Source organism: Struthio camelus, chromosome 2, assembly GCF_040807025.1.
Source record: "Struthio camelus isolate bStrCam1 chromosome 2, bStrCam1.hap1, whole genome shotgun sequence".
Taxonomy (NCBI): domain Eukaryota; kingdom Metazoa; phylum Chordata; class Aves; order Struthioniformes; family Struthionidae; genus Struthio; species Struthio camelus.
The window spans coordinates 44,807,079-44,832,838 of NC_090943.1; the positions used below are offsets into that span (position 1 = coordinate 44,807,079).

At 41.9% G+C, this 25,760-nt stretch overlaps 1 protein-coding gene across 13 annotated transcripts in view; it reads left to right on the plus strand.

The window, feature by feature from the left end:
• RARB (retinoic acid receptor beta) overlaps positions 1 to 25,760 on the plus strand; it is a 336,226-nt gene that overhangs the window by 299,246 nt on the left and 11,220 nt on the right. For all 13 annotated transcript variants that reach the window (XM_068935450.1, XM_068935449.1, XM_068935455.1 and 10 more), the window contains 2 exons: positions 15,279 to 15,439; positions 23,353 to 23,529. In XM_068935450.1, coding sequence (XP_068791551.1) covers positions 15,279 to 15,439; positions 23,353 to 23,529 — 338 coding nt within the window. The remainder of the gene's footprint in view (positions 1 to 15,278; positions 15,440 to 23,352; positions 23,530 to 25,760) is intronic.

Sequence of the window (25,760 nt, forward strand, 5' to 3'; positions counted from 1 at the left end):
GACGGTTCAGGGATGCCACATTACTGCGTCTCTGGCACAGAGATGTGCTTTGTTTGCTTGGCAGCAACAGATAGTTTTGGTGAAGAGATCACAGCACAGCTGAAAGAGAGAGGGATCATAGTTCCTTGACTCATTGGTGGATCCAGAGACACTGTTTTCACCTGTCTCCTCCTATTTCCATCATTAGCAGATTTTTCCACTCTATTCCACAGTTATTTCAGATCTTGAATCAAAGCAGGGGAGGGGAGCCCTCATTCAGCCTGGTACAATGAGTGCTGCTACAAATCTGTAGTTCTTCTCCTCTATCCTGAATAAAGCTTGGGTTTCTGTATTTTTCATTTTATTTTAACTCTAGCTGGTTAGAGTTTGTGCTGTATTTGCATTATGTCATGTGTTATGGAAATTGTAATACAGCTGTGGAAAAAAATGAAAAGTGTCTGGAATTCAGGAGTTTATGGGAGCAACATTTTATTTTAAAGAATCAACAAGTGACATGTTGTGCTCTTACAAGGCATAGTGATTACTTTTATAAGTTGTATGCTTTTAGAGGGTGTCCTAGTGACACAGTAAGGATTGAAATTTATTTTTGATTTTTTTTTAGATAGTAAGCGTAAGGTGTATGTTTTGGCTAAAGCGTGAAAGTTTATATATCAAGAAGACTTCAAGCTGGCATTGCACAGGTTTTAGCCTTTTCGTAACCTGAGAGCCATCCGTGGAGGAAGCCTAGGAAGATGCATGGGCAGGAAAGGAGCATCGTTAGGCAGTGAGCGGCTCCACCTTGCGTGCGCAGCATCCTTACTGCGTCGGTTGCTGTGTGAGCTGCTGCTGTCTACAAGCTTATGGAGAGAGGAGCTTCCTCCAGTTTTGCTTGCTGAAGCGTTTCTCCCAGGTGATCAATAATACTGTTTGTCTTGGTTCTAGTGGTGAGACGATGGGGAAACGCATCTCAGAAGGTGTCAGCTATTTGTGAAATTTCATCAGGGAGTTTTTTTGCTGCAGAAGAACAGCTGATACTGGAAGATGGAGTGTTAGGGAGGAGTGACGTTTTGAACTGCTCTGTGAAGATGCTGATCTGCCTCCGTCGGGCAGAGAGCCAGCTGAGGCACTCATGTTTCAAATCGAGGTGTCTCAATAAGCCTCGAGCCTAAAAGCAAGTCCAGGAAGTGCAGAGCTCAGTGGGTATTTGGTCCATGTTGTACCATGCCGCACCATCTGATTATCCCCGTGAGGAGCTCAAGTGGCAGATCAAACCTGTGCAGTCCAGATCCCCATTGCAAGGGACTTGTTAGTCCATGAAAGCACTTCTACAGCCTCTGTGGTACCTCACCAAATAAAGGAGGGGGGAAAAAAAGAAGAAATGTAGGTCCAACCCACTCTCATAACAAAGTGAAAAGTACACAGGGAAAGAAGAGACTAAGGAGAAATATTTTATTTCTTGAATTCTGCAGAGAGCTTAAATCATGCTCATCCTAAAAAGAGAGTCAAAACCTTGGCAACTTTTCTTTCCCTTTTCTCGGTCACTTACAGCAGTTTCAGATGTTTATTAGAAACGTTTTTCCTACTAGAATTTGTGCATGACGGGGCATGAACATATACAAAGCCACACGGATACATTAACCTCCTCCCACAGGGTATGCAGTATTAAACCCTATGCGTTTTGGGGTCTTTTTTTTTCTTGGCTAGGGGGAAGAGGTGGGGAGATAACCCAGTGGTTAATGGCCTTGCAATAAGAGAGGAGCAACAATTTAAAAATATTCCCAAGAAACCAGTATGTAGGAAAAATGGTGCAATTAAGAGGATTCATTAGCTATCCTAGTCTTAACAGTTTATTATTTTAATGAGTATTTAATCTAATGTTGCCTGATGGGTTAGAAAAGGGGGGAAGTCAGGCCTCTCTTCTCCCATGCTTCTAGGTTTTCCCTTCATTGAACGCTTACTCTGGGCAAATTGTTTAACTTGAGCTGCTTGGAAGTGTTCCAGCACAGCAAAGTGTTGCTGAAAAAAACCTCAGCATTTGATTGAATCCCAGAACACGTCCTTGTCAGCATCTTAGTTTGTTAGGATTGGCAGGATCACAGGATGAGTGACGAGGGAGGCCTGGGAGAGAGCGCCCTGCTTGCTCCTGCCCTCCACGCTGCTCATCCCGGGCCCTGGCAGACCTGCCTGTAACGTGCTTGCCGTCAGCCCGGGGCCTGCAGGAGACCTGCAGCTCTTCAGTGAAATGAGTGTTCTTGGACTCTTCTGTGAGCTGAGCTAAAGCTCTTTTTTTGGAAATCCCAATTTTCAGCCAGTTCTACCCATCAGGGATCTAACCAGGAAAATGTCTTGAAGATCGTCTTATGAAAAGTCTTTTTGCAAGTGCATCTGGCCCTTGCCATGATCTTGGAAAAGATCATCCTAATTTGAAGGAGAAAGTAGTTCTGTGTCTACATGAGTTCAGGGCCCAGGCCCATACCTTTGAAGGCCGTGAAAGTTGTGTCCTTGGCATCAGTGAGACAAGGAAGGAGCAGAAACTGCTGGTTATGCCGGTTTATGCTGTGCTGTGTAGTCATTTGTAATGTACGTTTCTGTCAGCTGGGGACTTACCATGGACACCAACCTCATTTAATTAAGGGCTACATGTTGAGTTCAGACAGCAGCCCCGAAGTGAGCGGTGGCTGTTCCTTACCCAGCTCTTGGCTTCCGTTTCTGATGTCATCCAATGTTCAAGTTCCCTTTTTTGTTTTCACAGAGGAGTCTGGGAAAACTAGGTCAGTTTATCGAAGTAGAAATTATGGTTTTATTGAGTTAACTCTGTCATGACCTGCTGCCTGTTTGCCTTATCAAAATGAACTCCCTTGCGTGCAGTAAGTCTTGCAGTGGAAGTTGCAGAGGCCTCAGTCATCTCTTTGATTTCAAATTCAACAATAAAAAGGCTTTTTTTAGTGTCTTGCTGTTTCCTGGAAACAAGTGTCTGTCTGCTTTGCACCTTGTATGATCAGTAGACCAAACTGGTCTTGTGTATTGTGAGAGCGCTTAACGTAAAAAGGTTATATGGTGGCATTACTGGGGATATTTAAAAAAAAAATCTTTTGGAGAAATCAGGATTTGATTTGATGCTACTTGACCCTGTCTGGCAGAATTAAGTTCTTTAAGCCAATCCTGTAGCTGCTGGCATGCCTTCTTTTTTTAATAATCTGGTCTACTTGCTTCTGTTATTTCAGAACTAAGTCCCAGATAAGAAAGTGGCTTTTCTAGATGATGGAGTAGTTGGAACATATTTTAAAGAACTTCTTTGGCACTGTACATGAAAGATAAAATATGTCAAAACAGGCAGTCTGATAATCAGGTGCAGGCTTGTGGAGGGGATTCATGTCATAACATGACTATTGAAAAAGCTGAGGTTTCTGCAGGTGTGTCAGGGGAGGTAAGCCCCATAATGCCATGATGCTTTTGCCACTACGTAAAGTGGGAGTACAGCTGTCCAGAGAGTTTGCAGTAATACATTAAAAAAAAAAAAAAAAAACCTACTTCTGCTTGTAAGCTATGGATGGAACAGTAATTATTATACAAGGCAGAAGCCACAGCCTCTGCCCGCTATGTATTTTTCTTTTTCTTTCAAAAACCTCAATAAAGCCCTCTGTGATCCCAGGCTCACAGACCCCAGACGCAGGCTGTGGCCCCGGCTAAGCCCCGAGGGGGCTTGGCATCGGGCCGTGCTGTGCACAGACAGAAAGGGCTGTCCTGCTCAAAGAAAACGCTTCTCGGAGGCAAACAAACAAACAAAAAAGTTAAGTGTCTCAGCCTGCCTGTGTGGTGTTTCAGACTGGGCAGTGAGATGCCAAGTTAGAAGTGAATAAGCTTGTTTACCTGCATCAGCTGCCAACTTCACCACTGCTGTTATGGGAATCTAGTGACGTGACCAGCTCGGCGCTCCTTGCCTGGTGCAGCCTGCGTGTGTGGTGTTCCCGTTTACAGGGTAGCGTGCTGTGTGATTTGGCTTGGCCTGCTGGAGAGAGTTGAGCCCGAAGCTGGAAATAAAAGTCGTCCCCGACCTAAGGCCTTTCCTTTGTTTCTCCTTAAGCTACAGCTTGTCAAAAAAGGACAATGTAAACTTAAAAAAGTAAAACCCTCTGAACATATTTACGGATTGTTTATTCCAATTGCTCAGCTTTTAGGAAGGGAGAGGAAGTAAACAAAATGCTAAAATGCAGTCAGATGCAATTGCATTGTTTGAGTGGGTTACTTTACTGTTTGATAAAATCATTCTTTTAGTGTTATAGCAAAAACTTTTTTTTATGACGAACATTATTAATTAAAAATTGGGACACAGTTCTAGATGAAGCCCGCGGGTAGGTGCTGATGCATGCCCACCAGCAGAGTTGGACCGCACATAGATGCGAGACATCTTGTTTTGGTTGACCTTCTGATGCTTTTAGGTCCACCTAGTTAAGTAATACGGCCTTTCCCAGCCCTTCCCAAGCTCCTGGGCCGTCTGTCCTGGCAGTAACAGGTCACTCGGCAGCTAGGCTTCAGCCCACCTGGAGGGGAGCTCAGGAAGCCGTTGAGGGTGGCCTTTTCTGGGCGCTGCCTTCCCCCAGCTGCAGAGCCAGGGGTCCTCCCCAAAGAGCAGCATCCCTCCTGCTCCTGGCTCTCTGTGGCCAGCCCCGGCATGCCGAGAGCTGGAAATAACCTTGTGATCTTAATTTTTTTTTTTTTTTTTTAAGTAACAACAAGCCTTTGTCCTTAGGAAAGAATTTCTGTGCATTCATAATGTCTTTTAAAAGATATCTTCAGAAGGAATAGGTAAATAATAGCTGAGCTGTTTCTTTGCTTTTATTATCCCTGACTTGGCTGCGAATCGAGGCTATAGCTCCCTTACTTAAAACGCTTCTGAAACGACTGCTCCTGCGCCTTCATGAGCTCGATCTACGAGACGATGTATTCTTTGTGCTTGATGAAATGGAGAGCACGCACCAGCCTCTTCAGATGTGTTGTCAGTTGGCAGCTCTTTCGCTAGATGCACCTTTACCCAATTGCACAAGACACCAGGAGGTACAAATGTGAAATTTAGCCTTGGGGGCAAAACAAAGAAATGAAACTTAGCTACGAATGCGGTGTTATCCATCTGCAGATACGGATATTAGATCTGCTCTCCCGCTACGCTACTGTAGTTTTACGCTAATAGGACTCTGCTGAGATCTGTGGGGTTGCACCACTGCAAGACTAAAATAGGATCGGTTGTAAGCTGGGGCTATCATTTTTAATTCGGGTAAATAACATATGACAGAACTCTGTTTGGGGAAAGCAAAACTACGTTCAGCCTTAATAAAAGGGAGAAAGACAGACGATGCACTATCTCGGCACTGCTGTTCCTTCGAGGGAGCTGCTGCCCGGCGTGCTGGGATTGAGCCGTGTGTGAGCACAGGGAAGGGCTGCTTCCAACTCGTCTCTTTTTCCCCGATGAAGTTGTAGCCTTTTCATTTACTGTCCCAGAAAGTCTGCTTATCGTATGTAATCAGAAAGCCAAGATTCGTCCTGTTCCTGAGATTCGTTCATTATATTGAATGGATGTGTTTATTTTGAAAAGTCGTTCTGTTAAAGGTGTTTGTTAATGCTATCGTCAGGCAAAGTTGCAGTTGGCCGTGATAGGTGGCTTTCCAGTTAAGTAAAAAGCGAGTCACGTTCTTTGTGTAGGTGTATGTTAGGATGAGAAATAAAATAGCTGCAGCACCTCAAGCTGTATGAAGTGCTACAATCATGCCAGGTGCTGGGCAGAAATAGAGTGCAGTATCTGGTTTTAGTTTACAGCCATGCGCTTTCCTTGCCATCAGCAATCCTGGATAATGTCCACCAAATTGAATTGATGGCACTGGATAACCCCAAGTTCTCCCAATTGTGAGGCACTGTACTACCATGACTGTCTCATAAAAGAAATTAATGTAATATTTGTAGATAAGTAGACTGATTTACCTTTTGGTGACCCTGGAGAAAAAGGTCAGATTCAGGATATTTTTGCCTGTAATGGGTTATCCATAAAGAGTTAGTGTACCAGACTTCAAGATTGTAGCTCAAAAGGGCAGTTGCTTTGGGAAGGTAGCTCGAAAGGGCATTTGAACAGCTGAAATCAGATGAGGCAGATTTAATGGCCTCTTAGTGACTTCTGACTGAAAGTTCAGAGTTTGAAATTTAGGAATTTTTTTTTATGCAGAAAAAAACAAGTGCACTATTTTTCTATATTATAGCTTAATAGAAATTTACTGTCAGGCAGGCTGATTATTTAGAAGTGTTTTTCAACTGCTGTGGATGCAGTTAATGGCTTCAACTGTAAGGACAAGAAAGAATAATCATCTGTTGTGTTTGTGTTCTTGTATATTTTTAGATAATACGCTTAGACACTGCAATGCCAATGTAAAGCTGTCTTGTTCCCCAGATCATTTTAATTTAAACAGTTATACAGAATTATATTTAGCCTGCTGAAGAAGTGACTAGTAGATCCATTGGGATTTTGGCAGCCAAAAAAGGTACACAGTAAACACTGTAATACTTCGTTTCCCTGAAATTCTAGTTTCATGGAGGTTCTAGACTGGCAACGAGCAATGAGTTAGCCTCAAAAGCCCGACAAGTTTGAAAAACCTTCCAGAATGGAGTGATTCCCAAAGCTTCTTGAGATTTATCCACTGACAAGGGAAGGGGACAACTGGTAATATGCACCAGGTGATGCTCTCTGCAAAACCTCTTGCAGATGGCATGGTCGATCTTAATAAAAACTGGGTGTTTTACATTTAGAATAAGGAAGTAACTAATATCATAAAGAATACTGTGAGAAAGGTGGCAGAAGAAGAATGAGGATGGAGTGATAGTTGTGCATATTTATTCAAAGGCGACACTGGATGCCTGGGGATATTGCAGAAGCTGCCTATGAAGAAGCTCCAACTTGCAGATGGGAATTTCTGGCAACGTTAAGTTACCTGAGGTGACGTTTTGGGGGAATACAGATGGAAACATATCAGTGAATAAGTTTTGTCTTAGCTGATGAGCATGGCTAGGTTTTATTTCCATCACAGTTATGTTGTTGGGCCTTTGTGGGAGATACTAGTGATTTATTCTGCCTGAAGCTTTAGTACTAACCTTCAATAGCTCTTTAAGTGTCAGCTTCTAAGAGGATGCGGTTTATCCTATTCCATGCTGGCAACCACTTGATGATATTAAAGCACTTTTAAAATGGAAATCTCAGGGCAAATACTATTTAAACAGCTTATCGTTATGTGCATAATCACATCTCTCTGTCTAATTTAATTGCAGTACGTAGGGTCCCTATTCTGTAGGGTGATCGTAAGAGAGACCAAGGAGCTGGCTATCAGTTTAGCTGAAATTACAAATCCTGTGCCTTGTGTACCTTGGCTCTGGCTGAGCTGCTCCACTTATTGTCTCTTCTGCCTCAGAATGCTTTTTCTTCTTATTCTGTTTCACTCATTTGGTGTCTTTCTGTGTTTGCGACTTCTTAATTTGTTTTTTAGGAGCTATTGGTGGGGTAGGGGTTCATTTTGTTTCTGGAGTCTGTTTTTTTTTTTTTTTTTTTTTGCTATGGGTAGTTCTTACTGTGCCTGTAACAGTAAGAACTGCATATTCTGCAGCACTTGAATCAGTCCTGAAATGACAAATTCAACGTGCAGGTAGGCTTTACTGGTATGTTCATGGACCTGGAAGTAGTTTATGTGTGTTTTTCTCTCTCTGAAGAAATTTATGGATCCTTCTGTAAGTTTCCTTCAACATTCAAGCCAAATCAGTCCTTTGGACCAGATTTTTTCTTTGGCTGCAGTTTCAGGTCTTGGATTGACAGTTCTAGGTAGCCAAAGCATGATAACTGTTGTTTTCACTTCCTGTGTCTTAAACGTTTAAAGACGATTCTTTGAGAAGCAAGCAAAAAAAAGAAACCTTTTTTGGTTTTATACCACTTTTTCTTTTATCTTGAAAATGATAGTAAAACTAAAAACAAACAAACAAAAAAGAACGAAGACCACCAATACCCACACCTTTTGGCTATCTTCAACTGGTATTTTTTCTCAATCTGTTGTTCTGCACTGGCTTGCTAATTTTGGTCCTACTTCTGAGTTCAGTTACTGTTTTTTTTTAAGGGACTTGAAACTCCTTTTTTTGCTCATTTCATTTATTAATATTTCAGAGAGATGACATAGCAGGTGCCAAATTTCATGTCAAAAATAAAATTTTCAAACTGATGGAATCCTTGAAACCACTGATCAAGTTTCAAGGCAGTTAAATAAAGCTGTAGAGCATCCATTTGTATCGTTCATTCGTATAATGAAACCTGTTCTTTTAACTCAGTTCTTGATATATTAACCCTGCAGTTATCCTCATACATAAATGGGAGATGTGTTGCTTTCGTTGGTTATAATAGGATATACCCGTAGAGATCCCCAGTGCATGAATGGAAAAATAGAGCCCCTTAGGCTATAGGTATCAAAGGTCTCCCTTATACTTACAATAGCCTAATGAGGTTATTTTGGAGGCACAGGTAATTACTCACAGACTCCCTATAGCTAGTGATTCATTGTTCTCTACTGAAAAATTTTTAAATGAATTATATGTTAAACAAGCAAATCCTTGGCCTTCTGTTTTCTGAAAAAAAAAAAAAGAAAACTTAAGGGACACAGAATTCCAGTTTTCTGTGTTAAAATACATTGTTTGCTAGTTAAAACCATCCTGTTATTTCAAGCAATTTAAATGTAACGACATGTTTCTTACTGTTTTGATTACACGAATGTATATTTCTGAATTTCACATTTTGATGAAAATATTGTTGTAATTAATTTGGTATTTAGAAAAGAATATGGATACAAGATTTCTATGCAATGAATAAAACAGTTGGAGTTAGCTGTCCTTGGGGATAGAATCAATCACTGTTGTAGAAGAGGGTGACATTTAAAAAAGAAACTCAGAAGAAAATGTCATGCTTAAAAAATTAGATTTAAACGCACTAGCTCCTGATTGATTTTTATTGCATTCACATGGATACACTGATTGATTATCAGTCTTACAAATGTTTAGTACCTTTCTCACTTCTCTCATAATCAGAATAATCTAATTTTCAATGTCATTTAAGTTCCCATATTCAAGGTTATAATAGATCATGTTTCTAATAAAACATAGCAATTATGTAATGAATAATACAAAGCTGCAAGGGAGAGTTCAGATGCACCATATTCCCCACACCCCCCTACCCCCCAAAAAAACCCCAAAAAACAAAAACAGCCCACACAGCAGTAGCTAGAAGAGCCAGCAGGCATGAAGGCAACCCAGAGGGTGATGTCTTTTGAATCTGCGGTGTTTTCCCTTGTGGCTGAACTGAAGGGTGCAGTGGCACAGGGTCCTGGAGGACTGGTCAGGGCGCATTTGCCATAGCTGAACATTATTTCCCTACAGAAATCTAGGGGCAGGTTTGAATTCTTTAATATAAATGCTAGCTGTGTGCCTGGGGAAAAATGATAGCTTGCCAGGTTCTTATGAAATTTCTTTCATGATAGTTTCTGTGTTCCCAGTTCATTTTGGTTTGCGTCTACAGAGAGATACTATGGCGTTCAATTCTAGATGTTTTCTCATGGCAATTGCACCAGACAGCTGACATGGTTGATTTCTCTGAATCAACTACACAATGCACAATTTTCAGTATATTTTATTTTTGGATTTGAAGCCCCATACATGACTGTTTACTTGTTATTGGCTTCGTCCAATAGAAACAGAGTTGTGTATTTGAAACATGCATTGCCTCCAACCATTCTCCATATGTAAAAGCTCAGTTTTGGCATGGGAATTTGTTTTAAGATAGTTTCCTGTTCTTTTTAAAGACTGAGCAGGTTTGCCTAAAAGAAAACATTATTTCATCTGGAAATCATGACCTAGGAAAACCAATCTATTTATAACTACCTGGTGTTCTGCATATTTTAATGCTGTGTTTGGCTTGTAATTGTGTTGCTGTTAAAGCATGAGTAGGATTCTTACCACTACAGAATCTAAATGGGTGGCGTGTCAGTTTGTCAAGTGTGATCATACTGTTTTCAAGAAAGTTTTTACTCTTTCTTTTTTTTTTTTTTTTAAATAGAACTGATTTGGAATTTATTCATGTAGTGTAACTGTAAACTCTGATCCTGAGTCGCTGTTCCTGTGACAGGAGGAGGCAATATTATATTCCATATAAAAGGGAAAAACAACCTCTCTGAGTACCCAGTGTTAGAGAGAGCCTTCATTTCTGTGCCTACTTGCATCAGTCCCGTGCGTGGGAACTTTCTGTGATGTGTAGTTCGGTGCTGGCTTTGTCTATGGGATTTGCAAAGTCTAGCTCATCCTCTCCCCTTCTCTCTGGGGGGGGGAATGCGCTAAGTTTCACTGGGTTTAAGGTTTCCCAAGGTGGCTGTTTTGAAAGACATTCTTATGTATCACCGTTAGTTATAATGGGCACAGTTTACTGAAAGATGATGGGAGGAAAGCCGATACACAGTAAAGGAAAAGAAGTAAGACGCGGATCGTGATGGATCAACGTGGGCAATAGGAATGGGTAATTGTGCATGCTTCACTGAACTGGTCCGCAGCTATTAACTTCTGCCAGAGTTAAAATTCTCGGAAGTTGTAGTCTGAGCGTCGCCGTGTAAGGGAGCTGGGCAGACGTGTGGTTTTGCAGCACAGCAACGCATCCCTGGCACTCCTGGACACACTAGGTGCGATGTCCAGCGTGGGCCTCGCTGCCCGCCTGTGTGTGCATGGTGCCATTTATCTGCGATTTCCAGCAGCCCAGGCTGCTCGATAGTTAGAAATGGATGGGTTGCTGCCAGAGGTGCAAGGGAGCAGATCCGAGACAGCAGCCCTCTGCCCAGAGGGAAGAGCTGGCAGGTCTGCGGGAGTCCTGCCTCACACCCAGCTGTGTTTTCTGCTCTCATTAGCATTGGAAAACAAAAAAATCCTGTGGAAAATCTACCTTGTGCTAAGCAATGTGCATTCAGAAAGCATGTTGGCTTGCTTTCTGTGCTTCCTGGGGCTTTTGGGATTTGTTAGCTTAACAAATAACTTCAAACTACATAAGGACAAGAGGACTGGTTTTGCAGGAATGTAAACCAACTGGAAACACTAGCAGTTGTCAATACAGGAACAAAAACAGTTAACTAGTACACAAAGCTATTCAAAGGTCATGGGGATCTCTGAGAGGCAAAACTGCAATGATAGCATTTCAAGCCATGAATTTATAGCTGATTAATCATTGTAAAATATGAAAGGTGCTGTCAAACCATCTTCTGGGCATCTGGGGAAGCAAAGGTTATGCAAGTAATTGGGAAAATTGTGTTCAGAGCGGCAGGTTCTTTCCATTGCACGCATTTGTGCCTTCCTTGACAAAATGAATATGAAAACCTGGCGTTTCCTAATTTTCCTTGATAATCTAGAAACTGGCTAGCTCTCTTGGGCTGGGCTCCAGATTCTTCTTAGGCCAAGGAGGGACTAAATTTGGTGGACTAGTTGGCGGGGTGGGGGTTGCGTTTAAGATGGGACAAGTCCCAGCATTATGACATGCTTGGAGGGATCCCGTTCGAGCACAGGAACTGCTGCGTGGTCACCGAACGTCTGAGGGCAATGTGTCTACGGCTAAGGAGCACGGTGGGAAACGTGGGGTGAGGGGGACAGCCTGGCAGGCGCGGGGAGGGGAAGGGGTAGGAGATGACGTTCAGCCCCATCTTCTTCCATCATGTAGTGGGTGAATGTCTGAGGGCAGCAGCTGGTGCTTGAAGTTAAGGCAACTGAAAGTGCCTTTGCTGGCTTTCAGCTGCAGCTCCCTGGAAGTCTCTGGGTGTGGAAGTGCAAGTACTGGCCTGTGTGTCAAAGTGACAGGGAGGCTGGCGGACAAAAATGACTCAGAGCAGACATGCTCGGGCGTGGGGATACCTCGCTCGGCAGTTCAGCAGCACTGGGGCACAGCTTCCTCCCGACCTACACCTTCTGTCATTCTCTCCCCATTGTCTTTCTTTCTTTTTCTTTTTTTCTTTTCTTTTTTTTTTTTTGTGTGTCACAGGGCAAGTGAGCCACCATACTGTCCCGTGTCGGGAGCTCGTAAATAATGCAACCATGGAGTCAAAATATAGTGCACAAGTAATGAAATTCATAACCTGATTTTTCTACAGCAGCATTAACTGTGACACAGATTCATCACTTGCATATCATCATTAAAGGCAGTGGAATTACATCAGGGATTGATGTGATCATATGCATTTAAAGACCAAGATATAAAAAGGTGTGATTTATGTAATATAAGCATAAGCTGTAATGCAAAACCATACCCACGTGTGGTGTGACAGTTCCTGTTCCTAGGGCAAGGATAGCTTTTGAATTTACTGTGCAAAAGTGTGTTATTATGTTTTTATTTAACTCTTAAACATAGTAATGGCTTAATCTTTTTCTTTTTTTTTTCAGTTGAATTATAGATGTAGATGAATTTGCATAATAGTTTTACTTTATTGAAATTCTTTATGTTTTTGGAGCCTGGGTACTATATGTCAGCCTTTTTTTTTAATTTGTGTTATTTTACATGGACTATAGAAACACTGCGATGTCTGCTACAGCCTTAGTGAAGACGAATGTAGGAGACATAGGAAGCATGAATAAAGCAAGAAGATGAATGTTATTTGGGTTTTATTATTATTATGAAGATTGTCAGAATCAATGTCGAAGAACATAGAAATTGTTCTTTGTTTTCAGGACATGCTAATTTTCTCATTCCACTCATCCTAACCTTTAGTGATTTGTGCCTGAAAAGAAAGAGGACAGAGCCGAGCCAGTTTCATGGTGTGGCTTGACCAGCAGCTGCCTTTCAAGGGGCCTTTGGAAGGGAAAGGACTTCAGGTAAAGCTGAAGACAGAGCTCGGCAGTGGTGGTGAGGGAGCAGCAAAGCAACCCCTGTGTGAATTATCTCCTCGTGTCTGGGAGTTCTTGGCAGCTGCTCCTCCGAGTGGCCTAAATACCGTGTGTGTGTGCGCCACGAGGAGCTCAAAGCTATTGAGATAAGTAATTGCCGAAGCTGCCTGTTTAGCAAATTTGTCAGTCAGCTCATAGAACTATAAGTAAATGGGGCCTTATTACAAAGGTTTATTGCTCTTTGCGGTTGGATAGGAGTTCATATTATTTTCCAAGGAGCTCTTTTTTCTCCCAAGTGCAGCAGTGATCAGAATTTACTTCTGGAGAGCAGTGACAGTTTGGTGCGCTCATGATGTCAGTGTTGGTCCTGCGTGTTTTGTCAAGGCGTAAGAATATTCCTAAGCCCTGAGATACAGTGAGCAAATCAGGACATTGTGGCTTTAGGGAAATGCTTGTAAAATGGGGAGTGACCCCAACCCCCAAAACCTGCCTAAATGGTTAGCGCTGAACCATCGCAGGAGGGTACGTCTTTTTCTTTTCTGTCCACCTTCTTTGGCCTCTTTTGAGTCTCTGTTAGTCTAGACCTCAGAATTGATGTCACTCCAGGTTGCGCTTTAATCTGGCGAGGTGCTCAGCATCCTCGCCCTGATGCAGGAAAGCACGTAATTGACTTCAGTGCGGGTCCGTTCACACAATTGAAATCAAGTTAATCAAGTCCGTGTATCAAACATACGCTGGATCAGGGACAGGGTTCTCCGGGTTGCAAAGTCAGACCCTTACTGAGAAAAGCGAAGCTGTTTCAGTTGCATTCAGTACGTGCTTGGTGACTCACCAGGAACTCGTCCCTGTTCTCTGTTATGTGCATTATGTTCTTTCTGTACGTCCCCATAACTTGCTGTTTTCCCACCCCACCATTTTCTCACATTACTCTCAATTTTCTCTCAGTAAAAATACCTAGAGGAAAATGGATCCAACGGTGTGTTATTCATTGTTTAACAGAGGCTGTAGGTAAGAGTAAGCTAAAACTCGTCTTTCCTTAATCGTTCAGTATTTGTCCACTCTTTGTGATCATTTGTGGTTCACAGGAACAGAGCAAGCAACTGCAGAAGACATGGTGCTGTGGGGATGGGCCTGGGGAACCTGCTGGGGAAAAGAGCTAGCTCAGAGCTGTCTCTGAATTTCTGCCAATTCTGCCATGCTTCGCTCCCCGTGGCACGGCTAAATGCTGTTTCTGGAGCCGGGCAGTACAAATGAGAATCAGTAAATGGCCGTCCTCAAATACTGCTGCACCCCCGAATTTGGGGCGCTGATTTAAGTATCGTGAAGTTGTGAACATAGGTGAACGTTAGTATTATATTCTGCTTGTCCAGCAGCTTTTAGTCTTTTGGGAGAGGGATTGGTTTTGTTTGGCTTTGTTTTAAATCCCAGGTCCCTTATGTGTTTGGTCACGCTTAAAACGTTAGCTTTAGCTAACAGCAGTCCTTTTGATAAAGTTCACAAGCATTGGCGATGCTGTGGACATGGGCTTATCTCTTGGGCACGTTTTGTAAAATCAAGCTATTTTCATTAAAGGAACAAAGAGTAGCATAGTGATGGAGCAGCTGTCATATTTTATTACAAAACACAAATATGTGGGGAATCAATTACAGAATGAGCGCTGTACAACGCATATTTCCAGTAATCCCCACAACCAGGGGGAAGGTAGATGGCTGGCCTAAGTGCAGGAGCAGATGGCAAGGAATTTTAGAAAGCTGTGCTGTGATTTTTACTCTTTCAAGTGTTTGTGCTCTTCCTTTGATCTTCAGATCTTGAATTTAATGTGTTTCATCTTCTTTCATTTATTGTTTTTAGCTTTAACTTTCCTCTTAAATTATTTTTGTTTGATGGGGTTTTGTATTAGTATGGGTTTTGTTATCTTTCCGTATTGTGAAATGTAGCAAGACAGACAGTTACTGCTTTTCTTTAGCGTTGTTTGCATCCAATAAGATACCAGCTGCATCACTCAAGAGAAATTCTCTGCTCTGCCACACGCAATTGTAATGATAAAATGAAAAAAAATCCATCTCACAAAGGTGTTGAGAGACTTGCAGTGCATGTGAAGTTGTAGCAGGCTTTCTTGGAAGGAAGATACTGTGGATGTATGATAGTACATCTGCAATAAACACCTGTCGAAGTTTGGTTTCATCACTATCCCATTAAATTTATTTTTTACTGATAAGTAGTTAAGCTTACAGTAGTATTCACTGTGCATCTAACATTTTTATCTCGACTTAACTTACATTTAAATTAAAAAAATATTTTGCAGTATTTTGAAGCAGAGCAGCAAAAGCAACATGGGGTGGTCTGAGTAACCACATGTTATCTCTGTCTCTTCTTTTTTTCCCTAGCTGTCAGAAATGATAGGAACAAAAAGAAGAAGGAACCTTCAAAGCAGGAGTCCACAGAAAACTATGAAATGACAGCAGAGTTGGATGATCTCACTGAGAAGATCCGGAAAGCTCACCAGGAAACCTTCCCTTCGCTCTGCCAGCTGGGAAAATACACTACCGTAAGCATGATTTGTAAAACCTACATTTTAGATTTGCATGAATGACATGATCTTTGGATTGGAAACTTTGGATGTTTAAATAGACCAAAAAAAGTGGTTACATTCCTTGAATATCCTTAGCCATGAAAAATGTAAATGTGCAAGAAAATACATGCTGAAGAAGACAAGTTGCACTTAACTGGAAATGTTATTTACCAGTATAGTAAGAGGCGGTCCGAAAGATTAATCTGGCAAGGAGACGAGCTTGGACTCCATGAGTGAATTATATACTACCATTCATTTAAAATTCATTAGGTTCCAAAGACGTGAGTTCTGCTAGTGCATTACAGCTTTGCAGGTGCAGAGAATTTTTTAAATGCTGCTAGATTACTGGTAGCAGTCTCCAAACTGCCAAGGTCACGGAAAACATGAAATATCTAATTAAACGAGTTTCTAAAAGGCAAATTTGAATTCAGTTCCTCTTCCAGTCTACCAAAATACCACAAAACAGCATTCGCTTTAGCTGCTTTTTGGAAATGAAAAATCAGCCCCAGTCAGGAAATTTTTCTATATGATTATGTGTTGTGAAATACAGGGAAAAAAGTTTGCCATATTTATAGATTTGAGAGAGGAAACGTAATGGCAAGTTTGTGAATGCAGTAATTAAAAAGATGCTAAAAAATATACATGAGGCAGTATTTAGAGACGTACCAGTAGAGGAATTGCTTGTGTTGGGTCTCCCCTATGTGATCTCGTGTGGTCAGTTGAAGTAGTACTAGATGTTTTAGAGGACTGAGGAAAATGTCCTGAAGTAGTGAAGCAGCGTGTGAGGTGGAGTGGCTTGGCTCAGGCAAGGAGTCATTGGCCTCCACAGTCTGTGTTCTCCAGCCCCTGCTGAGGATCTGGGAACAAGATCAAGGCTCTAGGGGAAATGCATGGCCTTTGGATTACTCTCCATTTTGAGTAAGCTGTGACACTGAAGTAAATGCTGAAATTCTCAGAGAGTTAATATAGGCAAGTCCACGTGTGGCATAAATATTCAGGTCACTGTTTAACGAACAGGGTACTTGCTTTATGGCATGCTCATTTATTTACAAAGTGCAAAGTTCAAAAGTCTCAGATTAGATACAAGGTTTTAGAATTTTAAGTGCAAGAAAAGCAAGCGTAAAAGTTGTGACATTAAATGCATAAGGTTGAGGCACTAGAAAAGAACATCATTTTCATGTCACTGAAAGTATTTGCACAAGCATTTTCATGTTTAATTTTGAGAGCTGCAAAAACTTGTTAGTTCTGGGAAAGGCCTCTGTCTTCTGCAGGCTGCTCTGGTGCTCTCTACTCACGCTCACGGTAGACTTAGTCAAAACAGTCAGTGTAGGCGTGCTGTTAAATACTGCTGAAGTAGGCAAGCGCAGTCAGACCTCCAGGGACCAGGGCGGTATGCAAGGCTAGGAGCTCAAAAGCAGCCAGCTGGTGACATAACGAAAAGCTCTCCCCCTCAAGGCTTGAGACTGGGATTTGTAGTGTCTCCTTTCAAGGAAATTCCTAGGTTAATGCCCTCCACCCCTCCCCTCACAATATGTGGTACATCCTCATCTCAAAGCGAATAAGAACTTCCAAACAGGTGCCCTCAGCCTTCTGCAAATGTACGAGCGCTTCTGAATAAGTGTGGGAAAATCTTCCCGGTTCAAAGCCAGTTGCTGTATGCCTTGCTGGAGAGGTGATTGTGTGTCCGCAGCTGGGACGCGTGCCCCAGACTGGTCTGCATGCCGGCGTTGGTTGCTCGCAGGCTGCATTGCCCATGGTCTGGCTATCTGGAATAACAGATCAGTATGCCTGCGCGTGCAAACGTGTTGTGACATAGTTTTGTGTTAACTGGGAGCTAGCAGAGGGCGCGACAGCTGCTCGGTCGATGCTCTGTGGTGGTAGTTTTCAAAGATCCTGAGTGACTGAAAGATAAACCTGGGCACCATACTCTTGCATTATATATTGGATGCTTAAGTGTCATTAATGTTTTAGCTCTTGAAATGATACAAACGGATGAAATCAGAGCAGGTCTTGTTGTATGTCACACCACTGATGCCTTCGTCCTTGGGTTCCTGCTGGGCCTGAAGGTGAGTTCATGTCCGTGTAGGAACTGCGGAGCCCTTACGGAGGGCACTTGGGTTTTAGTAAGGGATGAATCTGAGCTGACTATGAATAAGTGTGATCTGACCACAGTGTCTCTGAGGCCAAGTGTCATTAATCCTGATCTCAGGCCACACTGGACAGCCTGGGGATACAGGACTTCTTGTTTTTGTCGCTGGTCTTTTGGCACTCCATACAGGGTTGGCTGCGTCTGGCTAAAGACTGCTGCTTTGTCATGTTTTGGTACTATACACGTTACAATAACAAAAATTATACTGAGAGAGTTATTTCTGGCTTACCTTGAATCTTTGAGAGCTTACGGCTTCCGTCAACAGCTGTGTCAAAACTAATAGCAGCGGTGCTAAATGTTAGCTACCCTCTTGCTTTGCTCTCATGTTCTCTGTGTGAAATGCTGACTAGATGAATCTCTCGTCTAGCTAAGGTGTGGCAGCCGTTCTGGCATTTTGGATAGGAATTTGTTTTTAATGTTAACTTTTTTAAAGGGTAGAGTACAGGACTCCCTCACTTGTTTGCACCTGATTAAAAAAACAAAACAAACAAAAAAACTTGGGGAATAGAGTATTTCTAAATAGCCGTGTGGTTGGAAAAAAGGTAGACTTCCGTCTTCAGCTGTCTGTCACCAAAGGAGTGGGGGAGACTATTTTTGGCAGAGGTGGAGGATCCATGAGCTTCTCAGAAGAGGGGAGAGATCCATGGCAAGTTGAAGGACACAGCTTCGGTGCTCAGGCAACAGCCTGCGTTATGGGTCAAATGCAGGGCTCATAGCCTTTCCTTCTGAGGCACTTGAAAAAGGGATCAGATGTCAAAAAGCAGAACCATATCACCCTTTTTTTTTTTTTTTGTTATATACACACACACATAAGCACACACATATATACATATGCATACATACATATATATATGCATGCGTTGAGACCAAAGAGAGGTAGAGGCATAGAGCACTTTGTTTTTCTTAATAGTAACAAGATAGTGCAGGTAGAAGATTGCTAGTCATGCTATTTTATGCCTGCTTTTGTAGGCTAATGTTTGTGGAAAATGGCCCCCTCATTTTGTGAAGCGTATGGATTGGTTTTACCACCTTCCTATGGTTTCTTTTTTGTTTTGTTTTGTTTAATTCTTTAAATGAGAAGTGAGAAATGAGCATATTGAATCAATGTGGATTGACTTGAATTTCATGAGTTCTGCGCTTATGTACTGATAGAAACCGCGGGAGGAAGAGGCTGCGTGCCATAAGCTCGACTCCTCCACGTCTCTGGCTCTGCGATCTTTGAGACTGATTAAAAACATGTTTTTGTTTGTTGCTAAAAAGAGCAAAGGATTTTAAGTATTAAGAGAGCAGGGTAAAGGAACTGATACCAAGAGACCTTGCAGAGATACAGTCGTTTAAAAAACAAAACAAAACAAAATCTGTTCAGACATTTGGACTGCATATCTGACTCCTCTTGTTCTTGGACTCTGCAGTCTGCATTTCCTGTAGAAAAAGATTATGTGGGGTTTTTTTCCCCCCGTTGTGTATTTTTATTTGTTCAAAAATGGGTTTGGAAAAGCATTCTCAGTTGTGCACTTTATATCCCTTTGCTCTTTAAAAAGAAAAAGTGTCTCTATCTGTAATAATTACTATGCTTTGCATAGTTAATAAAAGCCTACTTAAAATAATGGGAGACTAGCACTCATATTAAATTCCCTGGGTCATTTGACTTAACAGTTGCATTTGGTGGGCAGTGGCAAGTACAGTTCTGTCGATGATGAGAATCAGCAAGCTGTTTAAACATAATGGGTTTCAAAAGTCCATCATAAATAGATCTGTTTTATTACTGTCATCCAGGTAAGAGAAAGTGCCTTAGTAATTTCTCTAGAGATGTCATACTTTATAGTATAATTGAGTGTAACTATACTGCTTGTCCCTTGAGACCGGTGTTATTTGTAAGTCTACAGCTGTGTTACGTCCAGCCTCATGATAAAGGGAGGATAAAACAGAAAATAGTTTTTACTCTGTGGATAGATCTTTGCCTCAGGTCCTCCCAAGTTGCTGTTTGCTAGCTGCAAGCAGGCAGGTTTTGCATCTCGGTGGCATTTTGGTCTTTTTGCAAGTGCTCAACCTAAAAGTTACCTGGCTGTTTTTCTGTGCTGTTGTAGAGGAAATGTAATATATCCTGATGCCGGGATTGAGCGCAGGAGCATGCCGTATACCTTCATTGAACTTGCACGGGCTAGAGCATACTGCTGCTTTTCCTAAGGAGGCATGGCAAGTGTTCCTGATTAGGGCATAGTGGCCCCTGTGAGCCTTGTTTCATTTGTAAAGTGGATTTTAAAGACAGGAGGGATTCTGCTACTGTATATATTTCTGTGAGTACCTCAACCTGTACTGTTAATGTGGAGACAGAGCAGACTGCAATGAAAAACAAAAATGATGGAAAAAACGGGATCAATTTATGTGGCAAAAATGACTGTTTAATTGGATTTCATAGCAAAGTTGGGCTTTTCTAGTGATAAAGATGTCACTAGGGCGTATTACAGGGTTGTTCCACCATATGTGCACTGGTGCAAAGGCCTGAAAAACATGCAAGACTGCTCCTGGAAAAGACACCCAAAAAACTGCTTCAGTAAAACATTCAGGAAAAGTCATAGCGTCTGCATCTCTTTCACAGCATGGTTAGAGGAGATCCTCAGGCAAATTTAATCAGCGTTTCTATTTCTAACGTGCATTTTATTAACCTCACGTTTTAGTGTTCAACCTATATATCAACGGAGTCAGTTTTGGTTTTACATATTCAGAAGTGCTGCTAAAAAAACTGGCTATTTTCCATGATGCTCATGGCTGCATTCATTACCAAATAAAATGTTAAAAGTCTTTCCATTTGTAGCATCTCAAAGATAATATGTAAACCACATTGGATCTACTGCTGAGGAATATGGCAACCAGCATAATAAAACACCAGGTTCTTTTGTATTTTATTAAGTGCCCCTTCCCTTCAGTTTGCATAATAGTGAGTTAGATTTACATTTGTTAAGACGGCTGTGCATTACTCTTACTAGAAGACATGTCAAACTTCCCATTGCCAGTACTGTAGCATGATAAAGTAACCTCATATGATACTGATGAAGATTTCGTTCACACTTGCTGGTTTCGTGCAACGTCTTTTTTTCCAGATGGATACCCTATTGTAAAATGATTTCCTGCTTTAGGCTCTGCTTTGTGTAGCTCTGCGCTATGCCATCTTTCTATGAACTGGATAAACTGCCTATTAAATTTAATTACAGCCTGAATGACTGCACATCTTGATCTTATTTTTCCTCCAATGTACTGTATTTCACCAAGGTCCTTGAGGATGAAATAAAATAAATCTGAAGGATGCATACTCCACTAGCCGAAAGAAATGTTTCAAAGGGCATTAGAATGACTGTTAACCGATTAGTTTTGGACCGTTTTGAAGGCAATTCTTTAGGTTTAGGATTATGCAGACATTTTCTCCTATCTTTTCTTCTGCCCTTATTAAAAAAAAAAAAAAATAAGAGAAGCTGATTTTAAGGAGTTTCCAGAATAGCATTTTAAATAGAAAGGACGGTGTTAGTTTCTTATCTCTTAAAAAGAAGGCATATGTGCACCTTCAAACTGATCATCGTGATTAACATTGATTTGTTGTCATAATGGCCTAACGTAAAGAGGTGTACTTCTCTACTTTGCTGCAAGTAGAGGTGGACGTGAGGCTGGTGACTGCCTTGGGACCAGCCATGGCCTTCACGTCATGCCTATCCCTGGGCCTGGCGCTGGCGACAGATCATCTGTAGCCATGCTGGGCTTATCTCATGCCCCACATCCTCTCCTGCCTCTTCCTTCCTGTGAACCACAGGAGGCTGTTGGTATCAGAGGTGACAAACTACTTCCATATGGCTTTTTGCTCACGGAGAATTCGTTTGCACGCAAGAGATTTTCCTTTAGCTGAATTCGGGCCCCTTTGTACTGCTTATTCAATAAAAAGTATCCCTGGCACTGAGTCTAGCCCTGCCTCTGAAAGAGGCCCAAGCGGCTGAGGCGAGTGGCCATGGGATGTCACCATGGCTCGTCACGATGCCACTGCTGCTTCCCTGCTGGATGTCTCAGCTGGGAAGAGGAGGAGGAGTACATGCATCAGAGAGAGAGAGGCTGAAAGTAGTCCCCACTAGATGACTCCTTTGGAGATCTCCATCTATTTTCAAGGAGGTAGATGTCCTTACCATCAGCAACAGCAGGGGCAAAGTTATTAGAAACGTTTCCTCCAAGCACGTGTGACCCGAGTAAACTAAACGCTTACCACTGGCGTCGTGCATGTCATGTCTGTCAGGCTTTTGGACTGACACTCCTCATTTAACTTCTAAGTTAATTTACATGTCTTTAACATTTTAACTTTAACTAAAAATAAGGCAGCTAATCACATGGGCTTCCTCTGCAGTCAGAGAAGGAAGCTGCTGTCTGAGGGGGATTCCCCCTACCTGTCTTAGCTATCTATCTGGAGTGGTTGGGCCTTTTTTCTGGAGATGCCTCTCTCTCTCTCTCTCGAGTAGCCATCAGATTAGATGTGGAAGTGAGAGAAATTCTGCCTTTTGTTTTCTGTGGTTGCAGCTCAGTACCTTTTGCAAATTAGAAATCATCATTTTTTTTACAGGTAAAATGTGTCTTGTAATGAGCAGCTATTCCTATGCAGAGGGGAACGCCAGGCAGCAGAAGGCTGCTGTGATGCACAGGGAATCTGGTGACTCATGAAATAAATCCAGTGGCAGGGGGACTGTCTCCCCAGCTGCACTGCAACCAGCACTGGTTAAATGCCGGCAAAGCGGGGAATATGCTGCATGGGTAGGAATGGATCGAGTACTTCCGATCTCTGTCCTCGTCAGTTGTTACCCTACAGGAGTTTTGGTTGGAAAAAAACCAACTAACCAGTTCTCTGCATGCCCCCATTTTTGTTGGACTGCTATTCTCAAGTAGATCACAGTAACTTTTGAATCCTCTGGTTCTTGGCTGACACACACTTCATGGTTAACTGATTTAAGGGCTAAGTGGTTATTTTTAATGTACGAAAACATGAGTCACAGCTAAACACAGATAGTGCTGTATATCCTGGAAAATTACAGATTTTTGGTTATGTGAGTATGTGGAAACAATCACTGAAAGATACAGATAGAATGTCTTTGTAACACGTAAAAACAATAGAGGATATGTTGGAGAGGCCATCAAATGAGCATTCAGCATTCGTCATCGCACATGATGTTTTTCATAATGTTGTGCAAAGAAATTCTCTTTAATTCTTGGGAGACTGTAGCTTGAGAAAGCTGTAAAACCCTTGCAGAACCACAGAGCAGATAAATTAAGTAGAACTAATTTGCTAAGACCTTAAGTATGTGAAACTATGTTCCAAATATTGTGCTGCTTTTTCCAGATGAGGACCCAATATTCATGTTCCACTGTTCATTTTATTTTCTGGGGTACAACTGTAAATTGTCTCTCTCAATGCACTTATTATATAATGGCAAGGAAGAATAATGGTAGTGGCATTTGAAAATGTTTAAGTTCATTTGTATTCCTTGTACAGATGGCCTCTGCAATCGTAAGTAACAGAGAAATATCCAAGGAATTTTCAGGCGATTAATCCAAGTTTAAGAACAGCATCATCCCAACAGCAAACTGCAGAAAATGCCTGGAATGTTAATGGAAAGTACTTTTAGAAGGAATACTCTGTTGTTGTTTCTTTGCCGTGAAAATCATTTATTGAAAGGAAGATTATTGATGTATGGTGCCTTCTTTTTCTTTCCAGAACTCTAGTGCAGACCATCGGGTTCGACTGGATCTTGGGCTTTGGGACAAATTCAGTGAACTTGCAACAAAGTGCATTATTAAAATAGTGGAATTTGCGAAACGATTGCCAGGCTTTACAAGTTTGACCATTGCAGACCAGATAACTCTACTTAAAGCAGCCTGCCTGGATATACTGGTATGTATCTTTAACATCATTGTCATGTTGCTGATGTATTTTATATTGCACTCTATTACTGAGTACTAGTGAGAGAGAGGGTGAAATTCTGCACCAGATTTATGGTTGTAAAACTAAACTACAATCCAAGAATAGACTCTAGCCCATGCCTACAAATGTATGTTGTATAGCATGACTGTATTTTTCAAAATATGCAGTCGGTCTTCATGGTTCGTGGATTTCAGCATGGTGGCAAGAAGGGCCTGTTTTGGTATGCTAGTACTAACTGAAATATATGTAACATTGGAAAATTTTCCCTATCATTAACACTGAGGAGTGATCTGATTCCCTTTCCTTCCTCCTTCTGCTTGTCCTCCTCCTCCTCCTCCTCCTTCCAAAATATAATGCAGCCAGGGCTCTGTGTAGAGGATATCTAGAAAGACAGTCCCCTGTATAGTATTTTAGGAGTGCTCTGTACCTTTGGTCGTGAGGTGGTTCAAAGAACAAGATACAAATCTTCAGGGAGAGTCGTTTCCAAGTTGTGCTGGTGGAACCAGATTCACGTAGAGGTGCAGGTGCAGATGCAAAGCTTTTGGTACGCAGAATTACCGACTTTCAGGAGTGGTACAGATATTTGTGGAAATGGACTCAAAAGTGTACGTCATAGACGTTTTAGCAAAATGTCATTAAATTTTAAATGTATGAGCGTATACGCTACAGCAGGGGACTGCGTAAATCGGTTTGAAGTTGTTCTCCAGACTCTGCTGCTGCGTCCGTCAGGACAAGATATTTGCCCTGCCTTTGTCTCTGGCTGTTCCTGTCAAACAGGGGTAGCATGCTGACCTTCAGAGGAGCCCTCAGGGAACTAATCATTTCTCTATAAAAGCCTAAGAGGTCTTCAGGCTTTTAATGCCAAATATGCTCTTTATTATTGACTGTAAAAATGACGTTAAGTAAAATTGTTAGTATTTTAAACCAAAGCTTGGAAATGTTCCTTTCTGAGCACAAATGTTCTGCTCTTTATTGAACCAGGCAACTTTTCTATGTGCGCCAAGAACCTCTTTGTAAGATGGCTATTGTGTATATGTTTATATGTTTTGGCATTAGACAGGAGTTTAAACTAGAGAATTTGAAGTTAAAGTAATTAATCTTGGAATTGCAAAAAATACCTTGCTTCAAAGAACCAGGATCCTATTGAGGAGGATATTAACTGCTCTGACCTTTTCTTCTTGGTGTGTCAAAAGCTGTTTTGAAGAACCTCATCTAGAGGACATTGATGTAGGAGAAAAAGGGGGTGGGAGAGGGGATGGGATATTATTCTTCAGCCCATAGGGGGATGCTGAGGTTGCCCTGCAGTTCTCAAGCTTCACCCCTCATTGTCCCCTTCTTGCGGGTGCTCATTCGTGCTAGGCTGTCTCATCGCTGTTGCATATGGGCTCTCCACGAGACAGGGCCATTTGTTACTCTTTGCATGCCCGTCGCTGGTACCTCTGCTACAATAAGACACAGTTAAGGATTTCTTACGCCAAAAGACATACAGTAATTTGTAAAGTATGGCGTTGTGTCAAGTGTGTTCTGCCAGATGTATGGGAAGAGAATTGTTTTGCGTTTGTGAGCTGGAGTGACCAATGGTTAATATATAAAGCACCCAAAACGGGGGGAGGGAGGGAAGAAAGAGGTGAGGGTATGGCAAGAATCTGCGCGCCCAAACTCGTTACACCTAAAACTTCAGCCCTCGAGCCGCTGCCCCCTCTTTGGGGCTGTCATTTTCTAGCTCAGAAGCTGCCGGACGAAATCATACAGTAATTCTGTAACTGGTTAAGCTCCAAATGTGACTCCTGTTTGTGAATGAGTAATGGGAGTTACCTCTGAGAGCGCGCGCTGTCTCCGTTTTAGGGAGCTCCCCGACAGCTTTGCTTGTTGTTTGTATCGCCAAAACCAGCTGGAAGTTATTGAGTGTTTAGGGGTAGCTTTTCTGCTAGTTTTTTATCTGAAGTGTTTAGAGATAAAGGTACTTTCTAGTCTTTGATCAGGGTGACTAAATGAAAGCTTTGTTGCCAGGTTCAAGAAAGAGTATTAATAATGAGGCAGGTGGTGAACGGTGAATTTATTTCAACTCCCTAAATACCTAATGGATGGAAAAGGAAGAGCTGAGATTTTTCAAACACAGGAGCAGATAAGACATGGCTGCCATGAGGAGTCCTAGCTTTTCCGTGCGACATTTATAGAAGCTTTATGTGACTATTTTATGT